The following is a 26,440-nucleotide window of genomic DNA, read 5'->3' as shown; positions in this document are numbered from 1 at the left end:
CATGGCAGGAAGGTTGGAGTAGATGTTCCTAAGGTACCTTCCAACCTAAGCCATTCTGTGGTCTACTTGTCTAACATGGCAGGGAGGTTGGAGTAGATGTTCCTAAGGTACCTTCCAACCTAAGCCATTCTGTGATCTACCTGTCTAACATGGCAGGAAGGTTGGAGTAGATGTTCCTAAGGTCCCTTCCAACCCAAGCCATTCTGTGATCTACCTGTCTAACATGGCAGGAAGGTTGGAGTAGATGTTCCTAAGGTCCCTTCCAACCCAAGCCATTCTGTGATCTACCTGTCTAACATGGCAGGGAGGTTGGAGTTCTCTAAGGTCCCTTCCAACCCAAGCCATTCTGTGATCTACCTGTCTAACGTGGCAGGAAGGTTGGAGTAGATGTTCTCTAAGGTCCCTTCCAACCCAAGCCATTCTGTGATCTACCTGTGTAACATGGCAGGGAGGTTGGAGTAGATGTTCCTAAGGTCCCTTCCAACCCAAGCCATTCTGTGATCTACCTGTGTAACATGGCAGGGAGGTTGGAGTAGATGTTCCTAAGGTCCCTTCCAACCCAAGCCATTCTGTGATCTACCTGTCTAACATGGCAGGAAGGTTGGAGTAGATGTTCCTAAGGTACCTTCCAACCTAAGCCATTCTGTGGTCTAGCTGTCTGATCTGTTCATCAGTGTTTCTGCCCATGGGGAGAAATGCTGCCTGGTTTGGGCATTGAGCAAAGGTTCAGACTTCACATCTTGATGAACTCCCAGTACTTGCTGCCGTCTTTTCTGTGTTCAGCAGCCTAGACATTCTACATCTTGGGTTTTTCCAAGTCTGGTTTTGCAAAGGAAGTTGCAAAGCCAGGATATCTGTTTTAAGCTGTGCATTCCCTTCTCCTTTTATATTGTGCTTCCTTCCTTTCTGCAGCTGGTTTTTGTGTCTGGATGCTTCACAAAGTCAATCCAGCTTGTTGATTTGGTTGCAAAGTAGCTAATTCTGGTGTGCAGAGTTTGTTTTCTGCTTAGTTTGGGACTTGAAGAAGAAAGAGAGGAAGTGGGCATGAGTAGAGTGTGAAGATGAGGAAACTGGAGCATCTATCTGAGGAGGGAAGGCTGAGACCTGGGGCTCTTTAGCCTAGAGAAGACTGAGAGGGAATCTTACCAATGCTTATATTTAGAAGAGGAGGACCAAGAAGATAGGGCTAGACTCTTTTCAGTGGGGTCCAGAAACAAGATGAAGGGTACTGGGCACAAGGAGTTCCCTCTGAACATGAGAACAAAGTTTTGAGGGTGACAAAGCACTGGAACAGACTGCCCAGAGAGCTTGTGGAGTCCATTTTTCTAGAGAGATTCAAAACCCAGGTGGATCAATTCCTGTGCAACCTGCTGTAGATGAAGCTGTTCTAGCAGGGATATTGGACTAGATGATCTTCAGAGGTCCTTTCCAACCCCTAAGATTCTGTGATCCTATGAGAGGATGCAGAAAATGCCCTTTTTGGTGGCACACACTGTTCCATTGGACCAGATATGTCATTGAGCCATGACCTCAGAGCAGCCACGATGTGAAACAGCATCAGAGTGGCTGTTGGCTCTGAGACTGCCACCCAGAGACTGGCATGAAGCCTCTGAGGGGGTCTGAGAGGGTGGGAAATACTTGTGCCTGCTCTTCAAGGACCCCTTCTTGTGTGCTTTCCCAGCTGTCCAGGAGTTCCTGGCACTGAGGGCAGACCTACATCTGAGGCCCAGGCTGAGTGGTGTCTCTCTGCTCATGCTGTGGTGCAGCTATGCTAGAAACTGATGAATTTGCCTAACTCAAGCTTTAGTCTCTATTTTTCCCCAAGGGCCAGACAGTGCTCTGGTTAGGCCACATATTTAGTACCATGTCCAGTTCTGGGCCCCTCAATTTAAGAAGGACATTGAGACTCTTGAAGGTGTCCAGAGAAGGGCAATGAGGCTGGGGAGAGGTCTGGAGCACAGCCCTGGGAGGAGAGGCTGAGGGAGCTGGGGTTGCTTAGCCTGGAGAAGAGGAGGCTCAGGGGAGACCTTCTTGCTGTCTCCAACTACCTGAAGGGAGGTTGTAGCCAGGTGGGGGTTGGTTTCTTCTCCCAGACAACCAGCACCAGAACAACAGGACACAGTCTCAAGCTGTGCCAGGGGAGTATTAGGCTGGATGTTAGGAAGAAATTCTTCCCAGCAAGAGAGATTGGCCATTGGGATGTGCTGCCCAGGGAGGTGGTGGAGTCACCATCCCTGGAGGTGTTCAATAAAGACTTGGATGTGGCACTTGGTGCCATGGTTTAGTTAGTCATGAGGTGTTGGGTGATAGGTTGGACTTATCTCTGGGGTCTTTTCCAACCTTTTGATTCTGTGATTCTATACCCCCAGAAAGTGCCATCGTGGCTCAGCGTAGGGCTGCTCTGAGGTTTTCTTTGCACGTGGAACTTGTGTTAGGGGCAGCTCTTAAGTTATAATTTAAGTGTGTAATTAAGTTTTAGTGGGCAGCCTCTGGAAAGCAAGACACCAGCTTTTTATGTAACTTCTCCCAAGGAGGGGGGAAAAAGCCTCTGCTTTATTTAGACTTGGCTTTATTTATTGTGTTACTTACTCATTATTTTCAGTGGAGCTGACGACTGTAAAAATACAGAGACCAGAGGAAAAGAAAATAAATCACTGGCTTTCCAGTTGCCTCTGCTTGATTATTTTTTTTCCTGGTGAGGAAAAGAAGTAGTAATATAAAAAGCTGACAAGAGCTAAGAGTCTTTCCTGGTTAATTTTCCATATATTATATACCTGAGTAGTGAAGATTAGAATACATTAGAGGATAGCCTTGGAAAATAACAAACTGAGGGGGGTGGTTGTTGCTGTTGCTTGTTGGGGTTTTTGTTTTTACTTTGCAGAAGTGTTTTTAATACTATGTGCAGTTACCATAATTTGAGCCAGCTCTCCTTGAGTGAATACAATAGACTAGAATAAACCAGTTTGAAAGAGACCTTCAAGATCATTGCATCTAACCTATCATCCAACACCACCTAATCAACTAAACCATGGTACCAAGCACCCTATCAAGTCTCCTCTTGAACGCCTCCAAAGGTGGTGATTCCACCACCGCCCTGGGCAGCACATTCCAATGGGCAATCACTCTCTCTGTAGAATTTCTTCCTAACCTCCAGCCTAAACCTCCCCTGGCGCAGCCTGAGACTGTGTCCTCTTGTTCTGGTACTAGCTGCCTGGGAGAAGAGACCAACCTCTGCCTGTCTACAACCTCCCTTCAGGTAGTTGTAGAGAGCAAGGTCACCCCTGAGTCTCCTCTTCTCCAGGCTAAGCAATCACAGCTCCCTCAGCCTCTCCTCACAGGGCTGTGTTCCAAACCCCTCACCAACTTCATTGCCCTTCTCTGGACACCTTCCGGCAAGTCAACCTCCTTCCTAAACTGAGGGGCCCAGAACTTGGCACAGGACTCAAGGTGTGGCCTGACCAGTGCAGTGTAGAGGGGGAGAATGACCTCCCTGCTCCTGCTGGCCACACTGTTCCTGATGCAGACCAGGATGCCATTGGCCCTCTTGGCTGCCTGGGCACACTACAGCCTCATGTTCAGCCTACCATCAACCAGTACCCCCGGGTCCCTCTCTGCCTGGCTGCTCTCCAGCCACTCTGACCCCAGCCTGTAGCTCTGCCTGGGGTTGCTGTGGCCAATGTGCAGAACCTGGCACTTGGATGTGTTCAATCTCATGCCCTTGGCCTCTGCCCATCTGTCCAGCCTGTCCAGGTCCCTCTGCAGAGCCTCTCTACCCTCCAGCAGATCAACTCCTGCCCCCAGCTTGGTGTCATCTGCAAATTTACTGATGATGGACTCAATGCCCTCATCCAGATCATCAGTAAAGATGTTAAAGAGCATGGGGCCCAGCACTGATCCCTGGGGCACACCACTGGTGACTGGCTGCCAGCTGGATGTGACACCATTCACCACCACAATGCCTGCTGCTTAGAGCCAGTGAGCCATAGACATGGTGTGTGCTGGGACACAGCCATTAGGGGCTGGTGGGAGGCAGATTATAGGGTGGATGGAGCCCTAGTGAAGGCTGAGTGCATCTTGTCAACATGAACATATTTATAGCAGCAGAGATGCAGCATGGCTTAAACTCTTCACATGTATCTCAGTCCTGCTGACTGAGGTGCCTCATCTTTGATATTTTTTTTGTTTGGGTTTTGTTTGTTTTTGTTTTGTTTGTTCAGGCTTATTCTGACTTCCAGAGCATGCCATGAAATCTGAAGGGGAAAAAAAAGAAACATATAAAGGGGAGGAGAGGGGCGTGTGGAAACAACCCCAAACAATAATCAGTAGACCAGCTTTTGTTTCCTGGCATGTGTGACCTGTAAATTATAGCAGAGCTTGCAAGGTCATGAAGGAAAGTAAATGCTGATTCCATTTTATGATTAATCCATGATCAGTATCACCAAGGTTGGAAGAGACCTCAAAGATTGAGTCCAACCTGTCACCACAGACCTCATGACTAGACCATGGCACCAAGTGCCACGTCCAATCCCCTCTTGAACACCTCCAGGGACGGTCACTCCACCACCTCCCTGGGCAGCCCATTCCAGGGCTTCACTACTGTCATGGGGAAGAACTTCCTCCTTACCTCTAGCCTGAATCTCCCCACCTCCAGCTTCATTCCATTCCCCCTAGTCCTATCACTACCTGAGATCCTGAGAAGTCCCTCCCCAGCCTTCTTGTAGATACTGGAAGGCCACAATTAGGTCACCTCGGAGCCTTCTCTTCTCCAGACTGAACAGCCCCAACTCCTTCAGTCTGTCCTCATAGGAGAGGTGCTCCAGCCCTCTGATCATCCTCATGGCCTCATGGCTCGAGGTCATCTAGTCCAACTCCCCTGCTAGAGCAGGTTCACCCTAGAGCAGGTTCACCTAGAGCAGGTTGCACAGGATGGCATCCAGGTGGGTTTTTAATGACTGCAGAGATGGAGACTCCACCAGTGCTTCACCACCCTCAAGTAAAGAAGTTCCTCCTCAGTTCAGTTTTGTGCCTGTTAACCTGATCCTGTCAATAGGCACCATGGAAAAAGCCTGGCCCCATCCTCCTGACACCCACCCTTTAAGTGTGTCTAAGTATTGTTAAGATTCCCACTGTCATCTCCTCACCAAGCTAAAAAAGCCTCAAGTCCCTCTGTTTTTCTTCATAAGAGAGATGTTCCAGTCCCCTAATCATCTTTGTAGCCCTTTGCTACGAAGGGCTCTTTATCTGCTGCTTCTTTTCCTCCTCCTCATGATAAAGAACATTTCCCAACGTGTTTCCTCTGCTGATGATATATGCAAGGAAACAACTCCTCACCAAACTTCCCAAAGCCTGTGGTGGTGTCAGTGCCCAGGTAAAAAGTTAGCTCAGCCAGACAAGCACAATAAGCACAAAAGCAGTGAATTAAAAAAATGATTAGCTGGGCTCCCCAGTTCAAGAGGGACAGGGATCTGCTGGAGAGAATCCAACAGAGAGCTACCAGGATGCTGAAGGGACTGCAGCACTGCCCTATGAGGAGAGGCTGAGGGGCCTGGGGCTTTTTAGTCTGGAGAAGAGAAGATTGAGAGGGGATCTGATCAATGTCTATCAATATCTGAGGGCTGGGGGTCAGGAGGGAGGAGACAGGCTCTGCTCGGTTGCACCCTGGGATAGGACAAGGGGCAATGGATGGAAACCCCAGCACAGGAGGTTCCACCTCAACATGAGGAGGAACTTCTTCACTGAGCCCTGCAACAGGCTGCCCAGAGAGGTTATGGAGTCTCCTTCTCTGGAGGCTTTCCAGTCCTGTCTGGAAGTGTTCCTGTGTGACCTGTGCAGGATTCTCTGGTCCTATTCTGGCAGTGGGGCTGGACTGGTAGATCTTCAGAGGTCCCTTCCAACCTCTAACATCCTGTGATCTGAGGTAATGCAGTTTGCTCATTCAGAGCTGTGCTCTGTAGTCCTAGAATACAGAAGTAGTACTTCAGAAGTATCATGACTGTGTAGATGGTGTTTGTGATGTAGCAGGAGACTGGTAAAGATGTGATGCTTTGTTTTTCCTTGTGCATCTTTGTGTATGGTGTCAGTGGGACAGAGTCTCAGCCTTCCTTAAAAGGAAAATAGCCCCTCCCAGCCCCTTACAAATGGGGAGAAAAGTTAATAGAAAAGGAAAATTGAACTTCTGAGTTGGAAATATTGAAAGACCAAAACGTTAATAAAAGGAATCTAAATTTATTTCCATCATCATAAGAAGCAAAAATGTCGTAACTGGGAGGGAAAGGGTGAAGGCCTGTGTGGAACTGTTGGCACTATCACTGTCTGTCACTTGTGATTTGGCTGAAACAACACACAGGGGTTTTTTGCCAGCAAAAACACCACCAAACCCTAAGACTGTGCTAAGCCTCCCTGCCTTGACAGTAACCAGAATTGTTTCTGCTGCTGTTGAAAAGGTTCTTCTTCAGAGGTCTGCTTCATCAAAGTGGCTGTGCTGGGCAGCTTTATTGTACACCAGCCATGGCACAGGAGCACTCCAGTCAGTGCTGCTCAGACATGGGTGCAGATAGCCTGCTTGGAATTTTAAGAGGCTTGTAATGGCCTGCTGCACAGATTGGAAAGGAAAACTTGCTTTAAACTGGGATGATTGTTAAATTTTATCATCCCCCCCAATGGGATGTAGTACATGCAGCGAGATCAGGTTCGTGTTAGCTTGTTAATAAATGTGTGTTTCTGTCTGCCCTGACGCTGGGCTGAGAGTCTTGTGCTGAGCGCATGCAGTTGCGGAGCTGGCTGCTGTACAGCTGGAAGTCTCTGAGGTGGCAGTTGTGCATGCCTGAAGGACAAATTGTATTGTTCAGTGAAATTTCAGCTCTTGGCTTGCCTCACACAGCTAATACTGTACGCCAGCCCAGTGGAAAACTGCAGAGGCTGTATTGGAGTCACTCCGACTTCAGCACGCTTTTTGGGACAGTTGATCGCAGACCTGCTAATGGGTTTTTTCCATCCCAGTCTGATGAGTATTTCAGTAGTGCTGTCAAAGCACTTAAGCTGCCCTTGCTCACAAGCACTTGTTCCTGTCCTGCTGCATCTGAAGAGTTATTCCAGTACTGTTTGTAGCAAAGCTGGACTGGAAAACTGATAGAGATCATGAAAAGTCACACAATAAAGGCTGCTTTTGATTCCTTGACCCAGTTGAGTTCCCTGATTGAGCTGACAGTGCTGCACCAGAAAGCAGATGTGCAAGCACAACCCCTTGGGCGAATGGAAAAAGACTCTTCAGAAGGTCAAAGCAATGCCAAGCTGGTAGGTCTCTGCCACCAAACAAGGGTAGTCCTTTTCTATCTTTCCCAGCTACTAGCTGTGCAGGTGGGACCTGCTTCCTCTCTTGGTCAGCGCTTGCTGGAGCGTATCCAGAGAAGGGCAACGAAGTTGGTGAGGGGTTTGGAGCGCAAGCCCTATGAGGAGAGGCTGAGGGAGCTGGGGTTGCTTAGCCTGGAGAGGAGGAGACTCAGGGGTGACCTTATTGCTCTCTACAACTACCTTAAGATTGTAGACAGGCAGAGGTTGGTTTCTTCTCCCAGGCAGCCAGCACCAGAACAAGAGGACATAGTCTCAAGCTGTACCAGGGGAGGTTTAGGCTGGAGGTGAGGAAGAAATTCTTCCCAGCAAGAGAGATTGGCCATTGGAATGTGCTGCCCATGGAGGTGGTGGAGTCACCATCACTGGGTGTTAGGAAGAAGTTCTATGCAGAGAGAGTGATTGCCCATTGGAATGGGCTGCCCGGGGAGGTGGTGGAGTTGCCATCATTGGAGGTGTTCAGGAGGGGACTTGATAGGGTGCTTGGTTGCATAGTTTAGTTGATTAGGTGGTGTTGGATTGGTTGATAGGTTGGACACAATGATTTTGAAGGTCTCTTCCAACCTGGTCTGGTTCGGTTCGGTTCGGTTCTGTTCTGTTCTGTTCTGTTCTGTTCTGTTCTGTTCTATTCTATTCTATTCTATTCTATTCTATTCTATTCTATTCTATTCTATTCTATTCTATTCTATTCCTCAGTGCTCAAATACAGTTTGCTAATCCCTCAGAAAAGAAGGCAGAGGCTGGAGGGAGGAGAATGATTTGTATTTTGGACAGCACTGGGCTGTTGGGCTCAGCCAGTCCTCCGAAGCTTCACCTGGGAGCAGAGATTACTTAACCTGACACTGCTGCCAAAATCAATTCTTGTCCAACAGGTTCTTTATGCGCTCTTCATTTCTTAGTGCTGCTGTAACGTCGGGAGAGCTGACTGTAGTCTGTGAGGCAAAAAGCCAAAGAGGGGGGGGAAAAAAGATATAAACCCAGGTAGTCTGTTACACCACGGTGGAGAGAGAGTGCTGACGGGAGGATGAGACAGGGCTGCAGCCCCATCTTTCGGTGCACTTCCCTTCCTTTAGAGGCAGAAAGCGGGGAAGTTTGCCTTGTGGGCTCACTCTAGGTGGTGGTTGATTTTTCTCCTTTCTCCGCTTTGGTTTTGGGGTTTTTTGGCTATTGCTTTGGGGTTTTTTTCTTGTTTGGGTTTTTTTGTTATTTTGGGCTTTTTCTTTTGGGGTTTTTTAGGGGTTTTGTGTGGGTTTGGGGGCATTTTTTGTTGTTTTGGGGGGTTTTGTTGTTTTGGGGGTTTTTGCTGTTTTGGGGTGTTTTTGTTTGGGCTTTTTCGTTTGTTTGGGCTTTTTTGCTTATTTGGGGGTTTTGTTTTGTTTGTTTTGGGTTTTTTTTGCTGTTTTGGGGGGGTTTTGCCATTGTTTTGAGTTTTTTTGCTGTTTTGTCTTTTTGCTGTTGTTTTGGTGGTTTTTTGCTGGTTTGGGGTTTTTTTGGCAGCTGTTTTGGGGTTGGTTTTTTTGCTGTTTTGGGTTTTTTGCTGTTTGGTTTTTTTTTTTGCTGTTGTTTTGGTTTTTTTGGGGGGATTTGCTGTTGTTTTGGGGGTTTTTTTGCTGTTTTGGGTTTTTTGTTGTTTTGGGGAGCTTTTTGCTGTTGTTTTGGGTTTCTTTTTCCTGTTTTGGGTTTTTTTGCTGTTTGGGGTTTTTTTGGCTGTTGTTTGGGGGGTTTGCTGTTGTTTTGGGGCTTTTTTTCCTGGTGTTTTGGGTTTTTTTGCTGTCGTTTTGGGTTTTTTGTTGTTTTGGGGAGCTTTTTGCTGTTGTTTTTGGTTTCTTTTTCCTGTTGTTTTGGGTTTTTTTGCTGTTTGGGGTTTTTTTGGCTGTTGTTTGGGGGGTTTGCTGTTGTTTTGGGGCTTTTTTTCCTGGTGTTTTGGGTTTTTTTGCTGTTGTTTTGGTTTTTTTGTTGTTTTGGGGTTGTTTTTTTTGCTGTTGTTTTGGGTTTTTTGTTGTTTTGTGGTTTTTTTGCTGTTGTTTTGGGGGTTTTTTGCTGTTGTTTGGGGGATTTTGTTGTTTTGGGGGTTTCTTTGCTGTTTGAGGTTTTTTTGCTGTTGTTTGGGGAAGTTGCTGTTGGGTTTTTTTTGCTGTCGTTTTTGGGTTTTTTTTTCTGTATTTTTTTTGCTGTCGTTTTTGGGTTTTTTTTTGCTGTCTTTTTTTTTCTGTCGTTTTTGGGCCTTTTTTTGCTGTTGTTTTGGGCCTTTTTTTGGCTGTTGTTTGTGGGTTTTTTGTGGGTTGGATGTGGGTTGTTGTGGGTGATTTTTTTTGTTGTTGGTGGTTGTTTTTTGTTTGTTTTGGGGTTTTTTGTTCCCCATTATTCTTCAGGCTTGGAGCCTGAATCCTCCCTCCACGCACACACAAGGACCAGTTCCTGTAGAGCCTTTACACTGGGTTTTAGGTGATAAAAGCCTCCTCTGAAGACTGAGCCATTCAAGATCGCATCTTTGGAGAGCAGGGGAGAGTTGCTGCTCCTTGCACTCCCCTCCCTCCCCCCTCCCAAATGCCTTTCTCCAGCATTGTTTTCCTTACTTTGCTTGTGCTTAAGAATATTAGCATTTAAATGACCCCGGCTAAGTGGTGGCATTAACACCTTGTTGACAGCGAGGAGGAAGAGGCGAGGAAGCAGTTCTCCTGCCTTTTGTTTGTGATAAAAAGAGTAATTCCAGCAGTGGGGTTGTATTTCTAAATGTTCTTCAGAGTGCTAGGCTGAGCAAAACGAATTGATTTGTTTTTTAGCTCCAATCAAAAGTGGAGTACTTAAGAAACTAGCAAAAAAAATATATTAAGAGCATGAAATCTCCACTTCTGCAACGTTCCAGGGTCCTTTTGTCTCTTGGAATGTGATGGGTGTGGGATATTGTGGTGGCTGTGGGGAGTGGGAGTGCTGCTGCATAACTTTATAATCATTTGTCAGGTTTAATTGAAATTTATTTATTTCAAGATAGAATAGAATAGACTTAACCAGGTTGGAAAAGACCTCAGAGATCATCCAGTCCAACCTATCACCCAACACCATCTCATCAACTCAACCATGGCACCAAGTGCCTCAGCCAGGCTCTTCCTAAACACCTCCAGTGACGGGGACACCACCACCTCCCTGGGCAGCACATTCCAATGGCCAATCTCTCTTGCTGGGGAGAATTTCTTCCTCACATCCACCCTAAACCTCCCCTGGCACAGCTTGAGACTGTGTCCTCTTGTTCTGGTGCTGGCTGACTGGGAGAAGAGACCAACCCCCACCTGGCTGCACCTTCCAGCAACTCAACATCTTTCCTAAACTGAGAGGCCCAGAACTGGACACAGTCCTCAAGATCCTGGCCCAAGTGTTTCCCAGGGTTTGTTTGTATGTGAAGGCCATGCCTGATACAGGCAAAAGCCAAGAACAGCTACTCCTGTGCATTTGTGGTGTTATATTTCTAAAGGCTGTTTATTATCCAGACTCAAGAATGGTAGGGGTTGGAAGGGACCTCTGGAGATCATCTAGCCCAACCTCCCTGCTGATGCAGGTGTGCCTAGATCAACTGATCTAGGCACAGCAAGGTGTCCAGGTGGGTTTATGAAAGCCTCCACATCCTCTCTGGGCAGCCTGCTCCAGTGCTCCATCACCCTTAAAGAAGTTTCTCCTGAAGCTCAAGTGAAAATGTGGGCTAACCTTGGGTCTGCCTGAGAAGCAGTAGCCAAATACCAGTTTCATGTGGTTGGCAGGTTGGCCATGCACTGTCCCATCAGTTTTTCTGTAGACAAGGAAGCTTTCCTACACACCTTCTACCTTTGTTCACAGTGACCCTCTCTAGAACCATCCTGCATGAAAAGTCTGTGTGGCTTGGGGAAGTCCAAAGGTATGGGGTGATCCTTGGAATTCAGCTGGAAATGTGTCACTAAGTTCCTTTGAGGCCAAACAGGGAACATACTATGGTAGCAAAGCGCCTAAAGTGATACCTTGTCCTTAAGGTTTATCCATGCAGAGAGGGACCTGGTTGACAGTAGGCTGAACATGAGCCAGCAGTGTGCTCAGGTGGCCAAGAAGGCCAATGGCCTCCTGGCCTGCATCAGGAGCAGTGTGGCCAGCAGGAGCAGGGAAGTCATTCTGCCCTGTGCTCAGCACTGGTTAGGCCACACCTTGAGTCCTGTGTCCAGTTCTGGGCTCCTCAGTTCAGGAAAGATGTTGAGATGCTGGAAGGTGTCCAGAGAAGGGCAACAAAGCTGGGGAGGGGTCTGGAACACAGCCCTGTGAGGAGAGGCTGAGGGAGCTGGGGTTGCTTAGCCTGGAGGAGGGGAGGCTCAGGGGAGACCTTCTTTCTCTCTCCAACTCCCTGAAGGGAGGCTGTAGCCAGGTGAGGGTTGGTCTCTTCTCCCAGGCACCCAGCACCAGAACAAGAGGACACAGTCTCAAGCTGTGCCAGGGGAGGTTTAGGGTGGATGTGAGGAAGAAATTCTCCCCAGCAAGAGAGATTGGCCATTGGAATGTGCTGCCCAGGGAGGTGGTGGAGTCACCATCCCTGGAGGTGTTTAGGAAGAGCCTGGCTGAGGCACTTGGTGCCATGGTTGAGTTGATTAGATGGTGTTGGGTGCTAGGTTGGACTGGATGATCTCTGAGGTCTTTTCCAAGCTGGTTAATTCTATTCTATTCTCACATTATCTTGGTGTTTCTCCCTGCATAAAACTTTCTGTCTGTCCTTTACCACTCTGGTCTCTGAACCTTTCACAAACACTGTTTGATTGGCATTCATAATGTGTTGTGCTCTGGCCATGGTTTTGTTCCCATCTGTGCGAATGCAACTGAGGGATGGTTTCTAAAATAAAAGATAAATAAATCCCTATAACTAAAAGTTTGAGATACTTAACAGTGTCTAGGTCAGCAGAGGCTTTCAGCATTTTTGGCCATGCCTGGAAGGGTTTGAGGGAGCTGTCTGGTTGCTACCACAGAGTCAGCCCTCCAGAGGAAGCAAGTTATGTGTGTGTATAGAGCTATAGATGGGTAGATAGATATAAAAAGAGGAAAGCTGGTGGAGGTGGCAGACTGTTCTTATTCCTTTCCAGACTGACTTGCTGGAGGATTTATCTTGGCTTCTCCTTCAGTGGTAGCTTTAGCATGGGCTGTGGGTGAATAGGAGAGGTATTGCTGCTTGTGCTAGGTCTTTCTGTATAAGGTTTTTGATTTACTGATGGGACAAATAAAATTTGCATGCCCTCTTTTCAGTGAGAGCCTCCACCTGCTCATTGGCAAAACTCTGTAATTATCGTCTACTATCAGGTTTTCCTTCCCCCTCTGCCCTGGTGAGGCCACACCTGGAATATTGCATCCAGTTCTGGGCTCCCCAGTTCAAGAGGGACAGGGATCTGGTGGAGAGAGTCCAACAGAGAGCTACCAGGATGCTGAAGCACCTGCAGCACTGCCCTATGGGGAGAAGCTGGGAGCCCTGGGGCTGTTTGGTCTGGAGAGGAGAAGACTGAGAAGGGATTTAATAAATGTCTATAAATATCTGAGGGGTGGAGGTCAGGAGGGAGGGGACAGACTCTGCTCAGTTGTACCCTGGGATAGGACAAGGGGCAATGGATGTAAACTCCAGCACAGGAGGTTCCACCTCAACAGGAGGAGGAACTTCTTTACTTTGAGGGTCACAGAGCACTGAACAGGCTGCCCAGAGAGGTTGTGGAGTTTCCTTCTCTGGAGACTTCCCAGCCCTGTCTGGATGTGTTCCTATGTGACTTGTGCTGGATTCTCTGGTCCTCCTCTGGCAGTGGGGTTGGACTGGAAGATCATCAGAGGTCCCTTCCAACCCCTAACATCCTGTGAGCCTGTCACCATGTTGCTACAACATCTGATTTTCTAGACTGATTGCTGCTCTTATGACCCTTTCCAAAGCCAAAGAAATTAGAGCAGAAATTGGTTTAATATGATGGTTATCTTTCCTCTCAGTTTGCTGAATTTGTATTTCTTCACCAGAAGAAATGCACTCCATTATTTCTCCATGCTATTCTCCATCTATATTTTCTATCACATCTTCTGACCCCCAGTTAACTCAAGATGGATAAGAGGTCTGTGAATGCTGAAAGAGCTGCTGTTTGAACGTTTTGTCCTAGGACTCAGATGTTTGTTCTTTAATCCCCAGGCTCAGCCATGGAGAAAATGCTCCTGATGATAGCCTATTGTTGAAAAATCTCTGGCAAAACTGAGTCTGCTCTTTGAAGTGCCATCACTTTGCAAACACCACGCTCGTTTGTCTTTGTCTGACAGACAGGCCTCTGATTTCAAGTTTCCTTGCTGCTTCTCCATAGCCAGCACCAGGATGAAAAGCAGCTGTCTTAAAAAACAACTGAGCTCAGAAGGATGCTGTGAAGTTTTGCTTGCATTTGCTGCATGAGGTTGCTTAGATCCTGCACTTTTGGGAGACAGAACCCAATTGTGGTTGTCCTTGTTAGGGTTTAGCAGAGCCCAATGCAGCAGCACAGGAATGACATGCTGCTGGGGCTGGGATCTCCCACTGGGCCCCTCAGTTTAGGGAAGATGTTGAGTTGCTGGAAGGTGTCCAGAGAAGGGCAACAAAGCTGGGGAGGGGTCTGGAGCACAGCCCTGTGAGGAGAGGCTGTGGGAGCTGGGGTTCCTTAGCCCGGAGAAGAGGAGGCTCAGGGGAGACCTTATTGCTCTCTGCAACTACCTGAAGGGAGATTGCAGCCAGGTGGGGGTTGGTCTCTTCTCCCAAGCAAGCAGCACCAGAACAAGAGGACACAGTCTCAAGCTGTACCAGGGGAGGTTTAAGCTGGAGGTGAGGAAGAAATTCTTCCCAGCAAGAGAGATTGGCCATGGGAATGTGCTGCCCAGGGAGGTGGTGGAGTCACCCTCACTGGAACATCTTTTCCAACCTGGTTAATTCTGTATTCTGATCTTTTCTGCTCCTAAAACGATGTTGAGGGTAATCTTCTCACCTTTTTAAGGCTGTCTGGTCATTAAGATGCTTTTTTGTTTGCTTGTTACTACTGGCTACCCAGATAGCTGTTAGAGCATGAAAGAATCAAAGCCATGAATAGAACAGAATTAACCAGGTTGGAAAAGACCTTTGAGATCGAGTTCAGCCTATCACCCAACACCATCTAATCAACTAAACCATGGCACCAAGTGTCTCATCCAGTCTCTTCTTAAACACCTCCAGTGATGGTGACTCCACCACCTCCCTGGGCAGCACATTCCAATGGCCAATCTCTCTTGCTGGGAAGAATTTCTTCCTTCTATCCAGCCTAAACCTCCCCTGGCACAGCTTGAGACTGTGTCCTCTTGTTCTGTTGTCACCTTTAACTTGACTTATGCTGTAGCCCAATCTATGCTTGGATCCATGGCAAACTGTGCCATCATGATCTCCAGGCATGTCTATTGCTGCTCCTAGCTAGCAATGAAGGATTTCACAGCGCTGTTCCTGTGATGTCCTCTCTGTGTTTTCTCCCCTGATGGTTACAAAAGGCAGCCCAAAAGATGACCACCCTGAGACTGGTCCTCCTTGGAAATAACCTATACACAGAGTGAGGAAACACAAGGAGGTTTCTGTTTGGTTTGGGCTTTTGTTGTTGTTGTGTCGATTTCTGGTGTTGTTGTGAGGGGTTTTTTTTTGGTTGATGGTTGATTTGGGGTTTTTGGGGGGGGATGTTCTGTTGTTGTTTTGGGGGTTTGGGGTGTGTTTTGGGTCTTTTGTTTTGTTTGTTTTTGAAGTGGTGATTTAAAAAGAAGTCTTTGATCTTGGATGCCGTTTTTGCCATTGCTGGTTTATCTTCAGCTTGCTTAGCAGCATAATCAGCAGTTCTGAAGCTCAGTTATTAGCAGGAGGATGACTTGCAAATTGTGATTAGCAGGCAGGGCTGCAGCTTTCCAATGCACTTATTTGCTTCCTCCTTTCCACCCCTCTTAATATTTGGCCTCCAGTTTCCTGAATATATTAATGAGATGCCATAGCTTCTGGTTCACCAATGGCACACAGCAGTGTAACCCAGGAAATGCCTAGATAAGAAAATCCCTCATGGACACATTAGACCTCTTGCTATAAACAGGAGTTAAGTGCTTTGGAAGCTGGTAGGAAAGCAAGGGCATCACATGAAAAGTTGGCTGTATGGCTTGGCCTCTTGCAATGTCCATCAATAATTGACATTCTTAAGCAATGTCTTCAAGTGCATTGATTCAGCACCTTGGGTCTAGACATGTCCTTCGCTGGGTGAATTTTAGGAGCAGAAGAGCTATGGGTGAGCTTACATATCCTGTTGGGTGTCTTGCACTGTGTTTGTGCCATGGAGCTGCTGGTGCAAGACAGTTTTGCTCACAGGATGTCAGGGGTTGGAAGGGACCTCCAAAGATCATCGAGTCCAACCCCCCTGCCAGAGCAGGACCAGAGAATCTAGTGCAGGTTCCACCGAGTAGCTGCAATTTGTCTCTGACTTCAGAAGGTCAGGGTTTGGCTGTGTCTTGGTCCTAACTGCACAAGAACTTTCAACCACACTGCCAGCTCTGTCATCAGTATTGCTGTTGGAGACTGGAAGTAAAGAGGAGGGTTTTTATTTCAGGCAACAGACTGCATGTCATAGCAACGTGGCAGAGAATGCTTCATGTGTGACCTTGGGTTGTTTTGTACCAAAGAAGACTTTTACACAAGTACTGAACTAATTTAGGGTGCCTGGATATGCTGTGATGGTGGAGAGAAACAGCTTGCAGAGTAATTGATTTCCCCTATCAACTGTTCTTCTCTGTTTGTGTGGTTTTGTTTTCCTAACAGAAGCTGCCACAAGTTTTCTGAACAAGTATCAGCCACGACTTTTGAACGTCCTTTATCACTTGCTGAACTCTTTCTGTTCACGGCAGATTGTTAGTAATTTACTGCCTCTTAGTGCGTGCCTGTCTTTCAGTTTTATGAATCAGGTTTGGGGGGGTGCGGTGGTGGGTGGGGGGATGTGTGTGTGCAGAGGTAAATAGAGTACAGCTGGTTTTAAAGCGTGTCTCCTCACCTGCGAGTTTTAATTTTGCAGACGGTATCAGAAATTGCAGAAGATAATGAAGCCCTGGTAAGAACCTGATTAGATCATCACCTTGCACACTGCCTCTTCTCTTGCATGCCTGAGCTCAGGCTCTTGTGCTGATCTCTATGTGTAAGCACAACTGTGCTGATTCATTTGGCCAGTCTTCAGCCTTCTCTGTTTTCTGCTCTTTGATGCCTGCTAAAAGTTTTCTGATGAAGCCTTCTTTGCTTTGCTTGCGGAATGAGTGCTTCATTTCTGTGACTTCTGCAAGGGCTCCTGCTATTCCTGAAGGGAGGCTTTTGGTCTGATCCCTTTTCTCTCCCCCCCGCTTTTCTCTCCCCCCACCTTTTCTCTCCCCCCCCCTTTTCTCTCCCCCCCCCCTTTTCTCTCCCCCCCCTTTTCTCTCCCCCCCCCTTTTCTCTCCCCCCCCCTTTTCTCTCCCCCCCCTTTTCTCTCCCCCCCCTTTTCTCTCCCCCCCCCTTTTCTCTCCCCCCCCCTTTTCTCTCCCCCCCCCTTTTCTCTCCCCCCCCTTTTCTCTCCCCCCCCCTTTTCTCTCCCCCCCCCTTTTCTCTCCCCCCCCCTTTTCTCTCCCCCCCCTTTTCTCTCCCCCCCCTTTTCTCTCCCCCCCCCTTTTCTCTCCCCCCCCCTTTTCTCCCCCCCCCCCCTTTCTCTCCCCCCCCCTTTTCTCTCCCCCCCCCCTTTTCTCTCCCCCCCCTTTTCTCTCCCCCCCCCTTTCTCTCCCCCCCCCTTTTCTCTCCCCCCCCCTTTTCTCTCCCCCCCCTTTTCTCTCCCCCCCCTTTTCTCTCCCCCCCCTTTTCTCTCCCCCCCCCCTTTTCTCTCCCCCCCCCTTTTCTCTCCCCCCCCCTTTTCTCCCCCCCCCCCTTTTCTCTCCCCCCCCCTTTTCTCTCCCCCCCCCCTTTTCTCTCCCCCCCCCTTTTCTCTCCCCCCCCCTTTTCTCTCCCCCCCCCTTTTCTCTCCCCCCCCCTTTTCTCTCCCCCCCCCTTTTCTCTCCCCCCCCTTTTCTCTCCCCCCCCTTTTCTCTCCCCCCCCTTTTCTCTCCCCCCCCTTTTCTCTCCCCCCCCCTTTTCTCTCCCCCCCCCTTTTCTCTCCCCCCCCTTTTCTCTCCCCCCCCCTTTTCTCTCCCCCCCCCTTTTCTCTCCCCCCCCCTTTTCTCTCCCCCCCCCTTTTCTCTCCCCCCCCCTTTTCTCTCCCCCCCCCCTTTTCTCTCCCCCCCCCTTTTCTCTCCCCCCCCCCTTTTCTCTCCCCCCCCCCTTTTCTCTCCCCCCCCCCTTTTCTCTCCCCCCCCCCCCCTTTTCTCTCCCCCCCCCCCCTTTTCTCTCCCCCCCCCCTTTTCTCTCCCCCCCCCCTTTTCTCTCCCCCCCCCCTCCTTTTCTCTCCCCCCCCCCCCCCTTTTCTCTCCCCCCCCCCCCCCTTTTCTCTCCCCCCCCCCCCCCTTTTCTCTCCCCCCCCCCCCCCCTTTTCTCTCCCCCCCCCCCCCCCCCTTTTCTCTCCCCCCCCCCCCCTTAACAAATCATTACTCTGTCAACTGCAATTCCCCTCTTAAATTTGTCTGGCTGGCAAACAGGCGATTTTGAGTGTAAATGTTGGTGAGATGAAAGTCAGAGCAGTTGCACCAGTTTGAATTCCTGTTATTTGCTGGCCTCAAGTAATGCTAATTGCTGCAGGAAACTGCATAAGGGGAAAAGTGTAATGTATTGAGGGGCCTCCTATCAGGAAGGTGAGAAGTATACTTATTTCCCTGGCAATTTCAAATGCAGCTCTTCTGCGTGCTCCAAGTGAAGCACAGGCTTCATAGGCTTTGAGACATTAGGACCCCAAGAGGCACTCCAACGTCTCGATTGACTTGCAAATCTGACGTCTCAAGTACAGCTAAAACCCGAGGAAGCAAAAGAAAAATTGATTAACTGTACATCTGTCACTCTGAGACCTGGATGTGCAACTGCAGCTCCCCGTCTGAACCCGTGCTAAAGCAGCCTTCCACAAACAGGCTGCTGGAAATCGAGGGCTGAGGCTCTTGATTTCTAAATCATCGGCTAATAAATAAATGAGAATCGCATTTGGCAGGAGACTTTAAACCCTGCCTCTCCACTTGCTTTCTCAACTTGTTTCATAATAGAAAAAGCATTGATTTGGGGGGTGGGAAATGATTTAAGGAGCACGAGGCTTTCAGAATTGCTGGCAGCATCCAGCCCTGCCAAGGCAAGGTACCTCCTGTGCATTTAGATGGGGAGGTTTTCCTCGCTGCAATGAGCATTGTTCTTAGTGGAAGAATAGTTACAGGCCTTCAGCCTCTCCCTGCTTCCAGATTTTATTATCCTGTAGACTTCTCTATGCTAAGTTATGTGATTTCCTTCAAGACATTACTAAAATGCTGACTCTCAGTTGCAGTGCCCCCTGCTTTTAGGACCTGATCAGACTGATGATCTGAATTCATCTATTTGTTTTAACACAGCTGAGCTTTGTTTGCTCACAGGAACAAGGCATTGCTCACTTGAAGGGAGTTTTTATTCATCAGTGTAGACAGAAAATCAGTGGCCACAGTCGTAATGAAAGTGTGACTGAAGTTTATCCTGACTGTGGAAGTTCAATCCTGCCAGCAGAAGCTTCAATCTACACCAGGGCACAGAGTTTAATGTTTTGTTTGCCATCAGTAGCACGTGAAATGATGCAGGTTAATTAACACAAATTCTTGAGCTGGGGACTCTGACTGAAACAGATACCAGGAGATGTAGAACCAGAGTTGTGGAAGCTGCCCTGTTGGTACATTTGTAAGGTAAAGTTAAACCCTAGGGCCGTGGGGAGCATAGTTATTGAGCATCCTGACTGTTTTCACTCAAATATTGATGGGGAAAGGTCTAATGAAACAAAAGCTGTTGGGGGAAAAAAAGAGAGCTGGATATAATGAACTAAACTGTTAAACTTTGCAGCCTCTAGTTGCTGTCTTCTCAACTAAAACAACATGCAGAATCCAAATGCTAACCAAGAAAACCAAAGATGCTACTCTTGATTTGCAGGATGATGTGTGTCATAAAAGGCCAGTATTTAATTTTATCTCTGGTAGCTTCCACATGCTAGCCTGACTTGCTTAAAACCCAATTTTCCCAGAGATTCCTTGTTTGATAGCTTTCTCCACTGAAGGAAGCTCTCTCCACAAATGCGATTTTTCTCTTAGCCTTTTGAGTTTTAGGGGTTCCCATTTTAGTTTGGGATTTTCTTTATCACATAGTAGCTAGGACCTGAGTTTAAAAACAAACAAAACAACACAAACCCTCTCCTGAAACAGCTCTGTGAATTGACATTTGCATTTGACATGAGCCTGCAGTGTGCACTTGCAGCCCAGAAAGCCAACCAGAGCCTGGGCTGCATCCAGAGAAGCAGAGCCAGCAGGGCCAGGGAGGGGTTCTCCCCCTCTGCTCCACTCTGGTGAGACCACACCTGGAGCACTGTGTCCAGTTCTGGAGCCTCTATTACAGGAAAGGTCTGGAGGTGCTGGAAGGTGTCCAGAGAAGGGCCATGAGGATGAGCAGAGGGCTGGAGCTGCTCTGCTGTGAGGACAGACTGAGGGAGTTGGGGCTGTTCAGTCTGGAGAGGAGAAGGCTCCAAGGAGACCTAATTGTGGCCTTCCAGTACCTGAAGGGGGCTACAAGAAGGCTGGGGAGGGACTTGTGAGGGTGTCAGGGAGTGATAGGACTGGAGGGAATGGATCCAAGCTAGAAATGGGTAGATTTAGATTGGATGTGAGGAAGAAGTTTTTCCCCATGAGGGTGGTGAGAGACTGGCACAGATTGTCCAGGGAGGTGGTGGAAGCCTCATCCCTGGAGGTGTTTGCAGCCAGGCTGGCTGTGGCTGTGAGCAACCTGCTGTAGTGTGAGGTGTCCCTGTCCATGGCAGGGGGGTTGGAACTGGCTGCTCCTTGGCAGGTCCCTTCCAACCCTGACAATTCTGTGATTCTACAATCGTGTCACAAGCCATGCTGAGGGGAGAGTGGTGCTTGTTCCTGTGCTGTTAATTATTCCTGGTCCTTTAAGAAAAGCTGATCCATTTAAGGAAATTACCATGAAATGAACAAAGCCAGGAATGAAAAAGATGAGGAATTAGAGAAAAGGTAATTTTAATTTCATCTTCATGAAGAACCAGTGTGTAACAGCTCCTCCGGGCTAGCTTCCCGTGCAGAGAAATGCTTAATGGACCTCAAGGTAGATTTGGTCATAGTCTTATTATAGAGTATCTAGACTTGAGTTTATTCAGGAATAGTTACAGTTCTGTTTAAAATTCACAGCTTGTTTTCTTCAATCAGAGCTAATTTTCAAGCTCAGAGAAGTCCTGATACCAGAGGTACACAGCTATTTCAGGTCTGTGGAATGCAAGTGGTTTAAAATCAGAAGGGCCAGTCCTTCCTAATGGACACAGTCAAGCTGTGCCACAAAGAAATATTTCAGTGGTGCTTGGCATGACCCAAAAAAAAAGAAACAAAAAAGGCATCTCTGTCAATTGCATTGTAGCAGTTAAGGGCATTTTCTGTAATCATCTGGAAAAACAGGGGCAGCCACCCCTACAGATTGTTCAGTTCTCAGCTGTACTGAGTTAAAGACCCTCCTAGTTTGATTTGATGGTGGCTTAGCTACACTGTCTTGGAAAGGCTGCCTGAAGAAACAAGGCAGTGTAGAAGCAATGCAAAAGGTGCTTGTCCACAGTGCTTGCAAAGCATCTTGCTGCACCATCACTCTTCCTGTTGCACTTAGCGTGGTTCTTGCCCCTGTGGCTTTTCCAGGGCTCTCCTCCTCTGAAGCTCCCACATATTCTGCTCCTCTGTTTAAATTTATTCATGGCCATTTATCCTTGACAACTCTGACTTAAAAAGCTGTTCCTTCTCTTTGATGTTGCCCTCAGTGATGTCAGGCCTTTCAGCTGCCCGGTATTAGGTTGTGAGCACAGTTGCTGAATGATAAGGGGCTTAAAGTTAACCACTTCCTTCACTCCTGCATCTGGTAGCAGGCTGCTACTCTCGTTGCCTCCTCCTCAGATGAAGTTGTTCCTTTGCTGCCTTCCCTCTGTACAATTAGAGGTTGGCTTTGGCTGTGTTTTGCCCCTGAAGAATGGCTTCTCTGAAGATGTGCTGCCTTTGGCTTCTAGTCTTAATGGGCTGGTGGCCGTGTGCTGGTTTGGGCAAGACAAGCTACAGTTAATTTCCAGGTTCCTCTAGGCAACTCTTATAGTCCAAAAGCTAAGACAGTCCACCTAGCTTTATAAAAGCTTATATTGCTTTTTGTTACCTGGTGACAGCTGAGCCTGACTAATTGCCTCAATTAAAAGAATCACTTGAACAGCTGCCTATTTTTGCCCCCTCACTAGCAATAAAAAATTCCATTTTAATACATGTCTGAAACGTGGCTTGAGCTGCTTTTCTGTATTTTTCCCCCCCCCCCCCCTTCTTCTCAAAAAGCATCTGGGGAATTTGGGTGCTCAAGTCCCATTAATTTATTTTGATGAGAAATCCAAATTGCTTTAGGCATCTTTCAAAATATCAGACATAGTTCTACATCTATATCTGAGGATTGCTTGGCACACGTGATAAAAGGAGAATTTAGCATGCAGCAATGGTTCTCTGAAAGCAGGTGAGGCAGAGATGTGGTGGTCGGGGTCCCATCCACATCTCCTGTCATCTTTTTTTTAGGGGGGAGGGGAAGAAAAGCTGATATCACAATGTGTGGACTGTTTTCCCTCACAGTTTCTTAAGGTACATAGGCAGACAATTCCTAGGAAGGTCAATTAACAGGCTTTGACCTGGTGTTTCTCCAAAACCTAGAGATGTGAAGTGCAGCTGTTGGCCACCTCGTTGGACAAGTTTGTCAGAGGTGCACAGGCTGTGGATCAGAGCAAGGCCATCCATGCACACTGCAAGGGCTCAGGTTGGGACAGCTCATGGTGTTGCAGACCACAGCTTTACACTTCTTAAAAGGCCTCTGATGAGAGCTGCTTTGGGTGAGGAGGTGCTTCATGATGGCCAGCTCACCCATCCTCACAGCCGTGGTTAAGAGGAGGGAAGTGAGCAGAGAATGGGGAAACAGAATCACAGAAATGTTCAGGTTGGAAGAGACCCTCAGCATCACCAAGTCCAACCCAGAACCCTACTCTGCAAGGCTCACCCCTAAACCATAGCCCCAAGCAGCACATCCAAACCACCTTGAAACACATCCAGGCTTGGTGACCCCACCACCTCCCTGGGGAGCTCATTCCAATCTCTGACCACTCTTGCCATGAAAAAATGTTTCCCACTCTCCAGTCTGAACCCTACCCAGTGGCAGCTTGAGGCCATTGCCTCTTGTTGCGTCCCTAATTAACTGTGAGAAGAGACCAGCAGCAGCCTCTCCACAATGTCCTTTCAGGGAGTTGTAGACAGCAATGAGGTCTCCTCTCAGCCTCCTCTTTTCCACACTAACCATCCCCAGCTCCTTCAGTTGCTCTTCATCAGCTTTATTCTCCAGGCCCTTCCCAGCTTCCTTCCCCTCCTCTGCCCTGGCTCCAGCCCTTCCACTCTTGTCTTGAGCTGCCCAAAACTGGACACAATACTCCAGGGGTGGCCTTCCCAGTGCTGAGTGCCAGGGGACAATCCCCTCCCTGCTCCTGCTGGAACTCATCAGCTTGTCCTAGGGTTGGCTGTCCCCACCTAAGAGCCGGAGCCCTGAGTGGCATTCAGGAAGGGTTGTACAAGTAGCTTGTCTGAGAGCATAATGTCACTAAAATGTCAGCTAGTGAGATAAGAAATTGCAGTTACATAGTGCATCTTTCTGCTATTTTTAACTCTCTTGCTGTGATGGCACACGTTAAAATGCACCCCCATCAGGAACTGCCTTCAAACTGAAGTCATTTTGCCAGAGCAGTGAGGGTTTGGTGTTTACAGCACTGCTCTGCCTTCAGTCTGAAAAGATTTTTGCCAAGGAAGAGGTCCCATTCTTTTTTAATCTTGTTTTTACTGTTTGTATGACTGAAACTCTTGAGTTTCACTAAAACTCTGTGCCGAGCAGTACAGCTCTTACCACATATTTTCTCAGATTGCTCCTTTAATGAACAAAGCTTTCCTTCCCTTGAAATTTCCAGCATCTCTTCTGTCTGCTGCTCTTAACAGTAGGAGTGCATCTGTGCATGTGTGTCTGGAAATGAGCTGCTTGGAAGTCTTATTTCTGCCTCTCTGCTTGTGTTTAAACACCTAACAATGAATCAACACCACCCTTTCCCACCCCCCCCAGATAACATTAATCCTTATCTTGCTCTAGTTACCCTGGAGATTGCTTATCCTCTAAGCCAGGGGGTTGACTTTTGCAATGCCACTTAGTGTATAGCTGTGTGTGCAGGTGCACACGTATGGCTGTGCACTTAAAAACGCATGCTATGTGTATGGCGCTGCATAGTACACAGGGTTGGAGTATTTCTTGCTGCTTGCATAGTCTCAGTGTTGCTCCTCTTCACTCTCATGAACGATTTGAAGGGGTGGAGTGACACCTCGTGGGGCATCTGATCATTTAAAGTTGGAAACTGCTTTCACCTTCTGGATCCCCAAGGGTTGTGTCCTTGACACACCTACTAAAGCCAGGTTTAGAGATGAATGCCAGGAGTTGCAGCTCCATTAACCCAATGTTCCTCTCCAAAACTGTGGGGAAGGCTGGATTAATTGTCAGGATTAGTCAGTAGTTTTGGTGAGAAGAATAAATGAGACCAGTGAGTTCAGGTTAGTTTCATTCCTTTACACTCCAGCCTTTGCAGTACTGAAGGTGAATACCCATGTGTTTTATATGGATAAACCACACTCATTGTGGATGGGGATTAGCTTTCATGTTCAGTTAGTTTGTAGAAGAGTAGTTATGTGCTAAATCTAGATTAATTTGGCTGTGTCAGAAAACTATCTCTGAGAGAACCTAGCAATCTATGAGAGAACCTAGAAGGGTTCTCTGATTGCTTTAAGCCACCTATGTGGTCTATATTTTTGTAACTTCTTTTTTCCCCCTTTTCATTTGGATCTAATTTAGTCTAGTTAATGAAAATACCAGAATTCCATGTATTTGTGGAAGTATTCTGTCCTGAAGATGCCTGAGAATTCAATCCAAGGAAGCCTTTCCTAGAGGTGCTCCTTTTATTGTGTGGCTTCATACATAACCATTTTCTGCCAAAGGAATGGATTGGGGTGGGGGGTGGGGAAGAAATGACAAGACTCTAGCTGATTAAATTTCCTGCAGAGTCTTATTGTTGTCTTGTTATGAACCCCTTGGTTAGTTGGAATGCTAATGGTGACATTTGAAAATCTAATTTAATTCCTAAAAGGTTTGCAATATTAAAGCCTGGGCTAACGAAACCGCCTCCATCACCCCGCCCCCAAAACAAAGCCAAACCCTTCCAGATCATTTATTCACCCAACAAAACAGCCCCTGTGGAATTACAGTGGGGTTTTGGAAGATGCTGTGGGTTTGGTTTTTTTTGGGGGGGGGGGGGTTGTTGCTGTTTATTTGCTATTTGATGTTGGTTCTGTTTTGTCATAAATAATCAAAGCTGCTGCACATACCCTGACGTAGCCTGGAAGGGAAAGATTGGGTTTGGTTTATTATCATTTACTCACAGAATGTCAAGCATGGCAAACTGATTTTTTTTTTTGTTAGTGGAGGGCATCTGGTGGGGAGTTTTGATGAAGAGGAGCCCCTTTCTTACATGAGGAGGCCACCAAAGGCTGCCTCTCACCATCAGAAATACAACAAGGGCAGAACCAGGACCTGGGCAGATTGTACCAGCAGATCCAGGCTATTAGAGTTGCTACACTGAAACTGACTTTCTACTTACTCCTCTCTCCTGCTGTAAATGTTTTCCATCTGAGTGAATGGCTGTTCACTTCTTTGTCTTTTGAGTTGGTGCAGGATAGTAGGGGAGCAAACCACAGAATAAGGATTACCAATTACTTTGCTGAACTGTGGCTTTAGCACTACAGAATAAAGCTTAGAAGAGTACACAGTAGAGTTTGCTCAGGTTTTCAGCTGGCTGGGCTTACTTACAGTTCCAATCTGTCCAAATTGGTTTTGAATGTTCTCTTTTTATTAGGTAAAGCTGTTGCATTAAAACCACTGGGACTATTCATGCTGTGTAGATTGATTGTATGCTTATGCTTGTTTAATGGCTTAGAGGCACAGAGCACCTTGCAGGCAGGTTTGGCAAGCCCTGAAGGGTAATATGCTGCTTCATTTTGGGGTCCATGCACTGCTACTTGAATCGAGTAGTGACCTCATTGAGTGTCTTCAGTGAAATCATTATGGCTGATCAGTGCCCTGACTACATGTAGAAATGAAATTAATCTTCAGAAGCTGCTTTTTAACGTGGAAAAAAATTCCTGTGCAGCCTCTCAGGTTAGAGCACGTTCTTTATGTTGAGCTTAAATCTGTTAGGATTTCGGCTGAGCTCATACAAAGATGCAGAGAATCTCAGATTTGGAGGTGTCAAATGCAGTGTCCTAAACCTGCAAACCCTAATCTGAGCTGCATGCTCAGATAAACTGTGGGAACTTTGCAGTTCTCTTGAGATAGTGGCCCACAAAGAACAAAGGGAGACCCATTTTCCAGCTTCAAGCAAAGAAATGGAGGCATTAACTATTGAGCAGCAACTTTACAATACAAAATATCTTCTGGCACAGTTCTAAAATGTATTTGCTTCCTTGTAAAACAAGGAATAACTAATCCTTGATGCAAAGGTACCAAAACGTGGCCCTTCTTCAATTAGGATCATTTCCCTAAGTTGCTAAGCAGCAGCTCGCTTCTTTTCTTCCTTTAGGTCTAGAACTCTCTGAGTGTCTAAGAGAAGTTTAATTTGGATTTCCTTGAGCCTTGCATGTGGTGTTCTGGTGGGGATTAGTTCTTTCTCTTCCAAAACTGCTTTCTTCAAGATGCCTGTTCTTGGTGCCCATACTAAATTGCACCGGAGACTGTCTGCTGCACGCCTCTCTTGCTCCTCTGCTACCTCTTAGTCTATAATTGGCTTAACTCTCCTGCCTTCCTGCC

General features: G+C 47.4%; 1 protein-coding gene across 3 annotated transcripts in view; it reads left to right on the top strand.

Moving 5' to 3' along the window:
- ELMO1 (engulfment and cell motility 1) overlaps positions 1 to 26,440 on the top strand; it is a 372,993-nt gene that overhangs the window by 115,992 nt on the left and 230,561 nt on the right. For all 3 annotated transcript variants that reach the window (XM_054177076.1, XM_054177077.1, XM_054177078.1), the window contains one exon: positions 16,398 to 16,433. In XM_054177076.1, coding sequence (XP_054033051.1) covers positions 16,398 to 16,433 — 36 coding nt within the window. The remainder of the gene's footprint in view (positions 1 to 16,397; positions 16,434 to 26,440) is intronic.

The sequence above is a fragment of the Dryobates pubescens genome, chromosome 38, assembly GCF_014839835.1.
Source record: "Dryobates pubescens isolate bDryPub1 chromosome 38, bDryPub1.pri, whole genome shotgun sequence".
Taxonomy (NCBI): domain Eukaryota; kingdom Metazoa; phylum Chordata; class Aves; order Piciformes; family Picidae; genus Dryobates; species Dryobates pubescens.
Note: the sequence above shows the minus strand (reverse complement) of the source record. Positions and strands in the feature narration are given on the sequence as shown.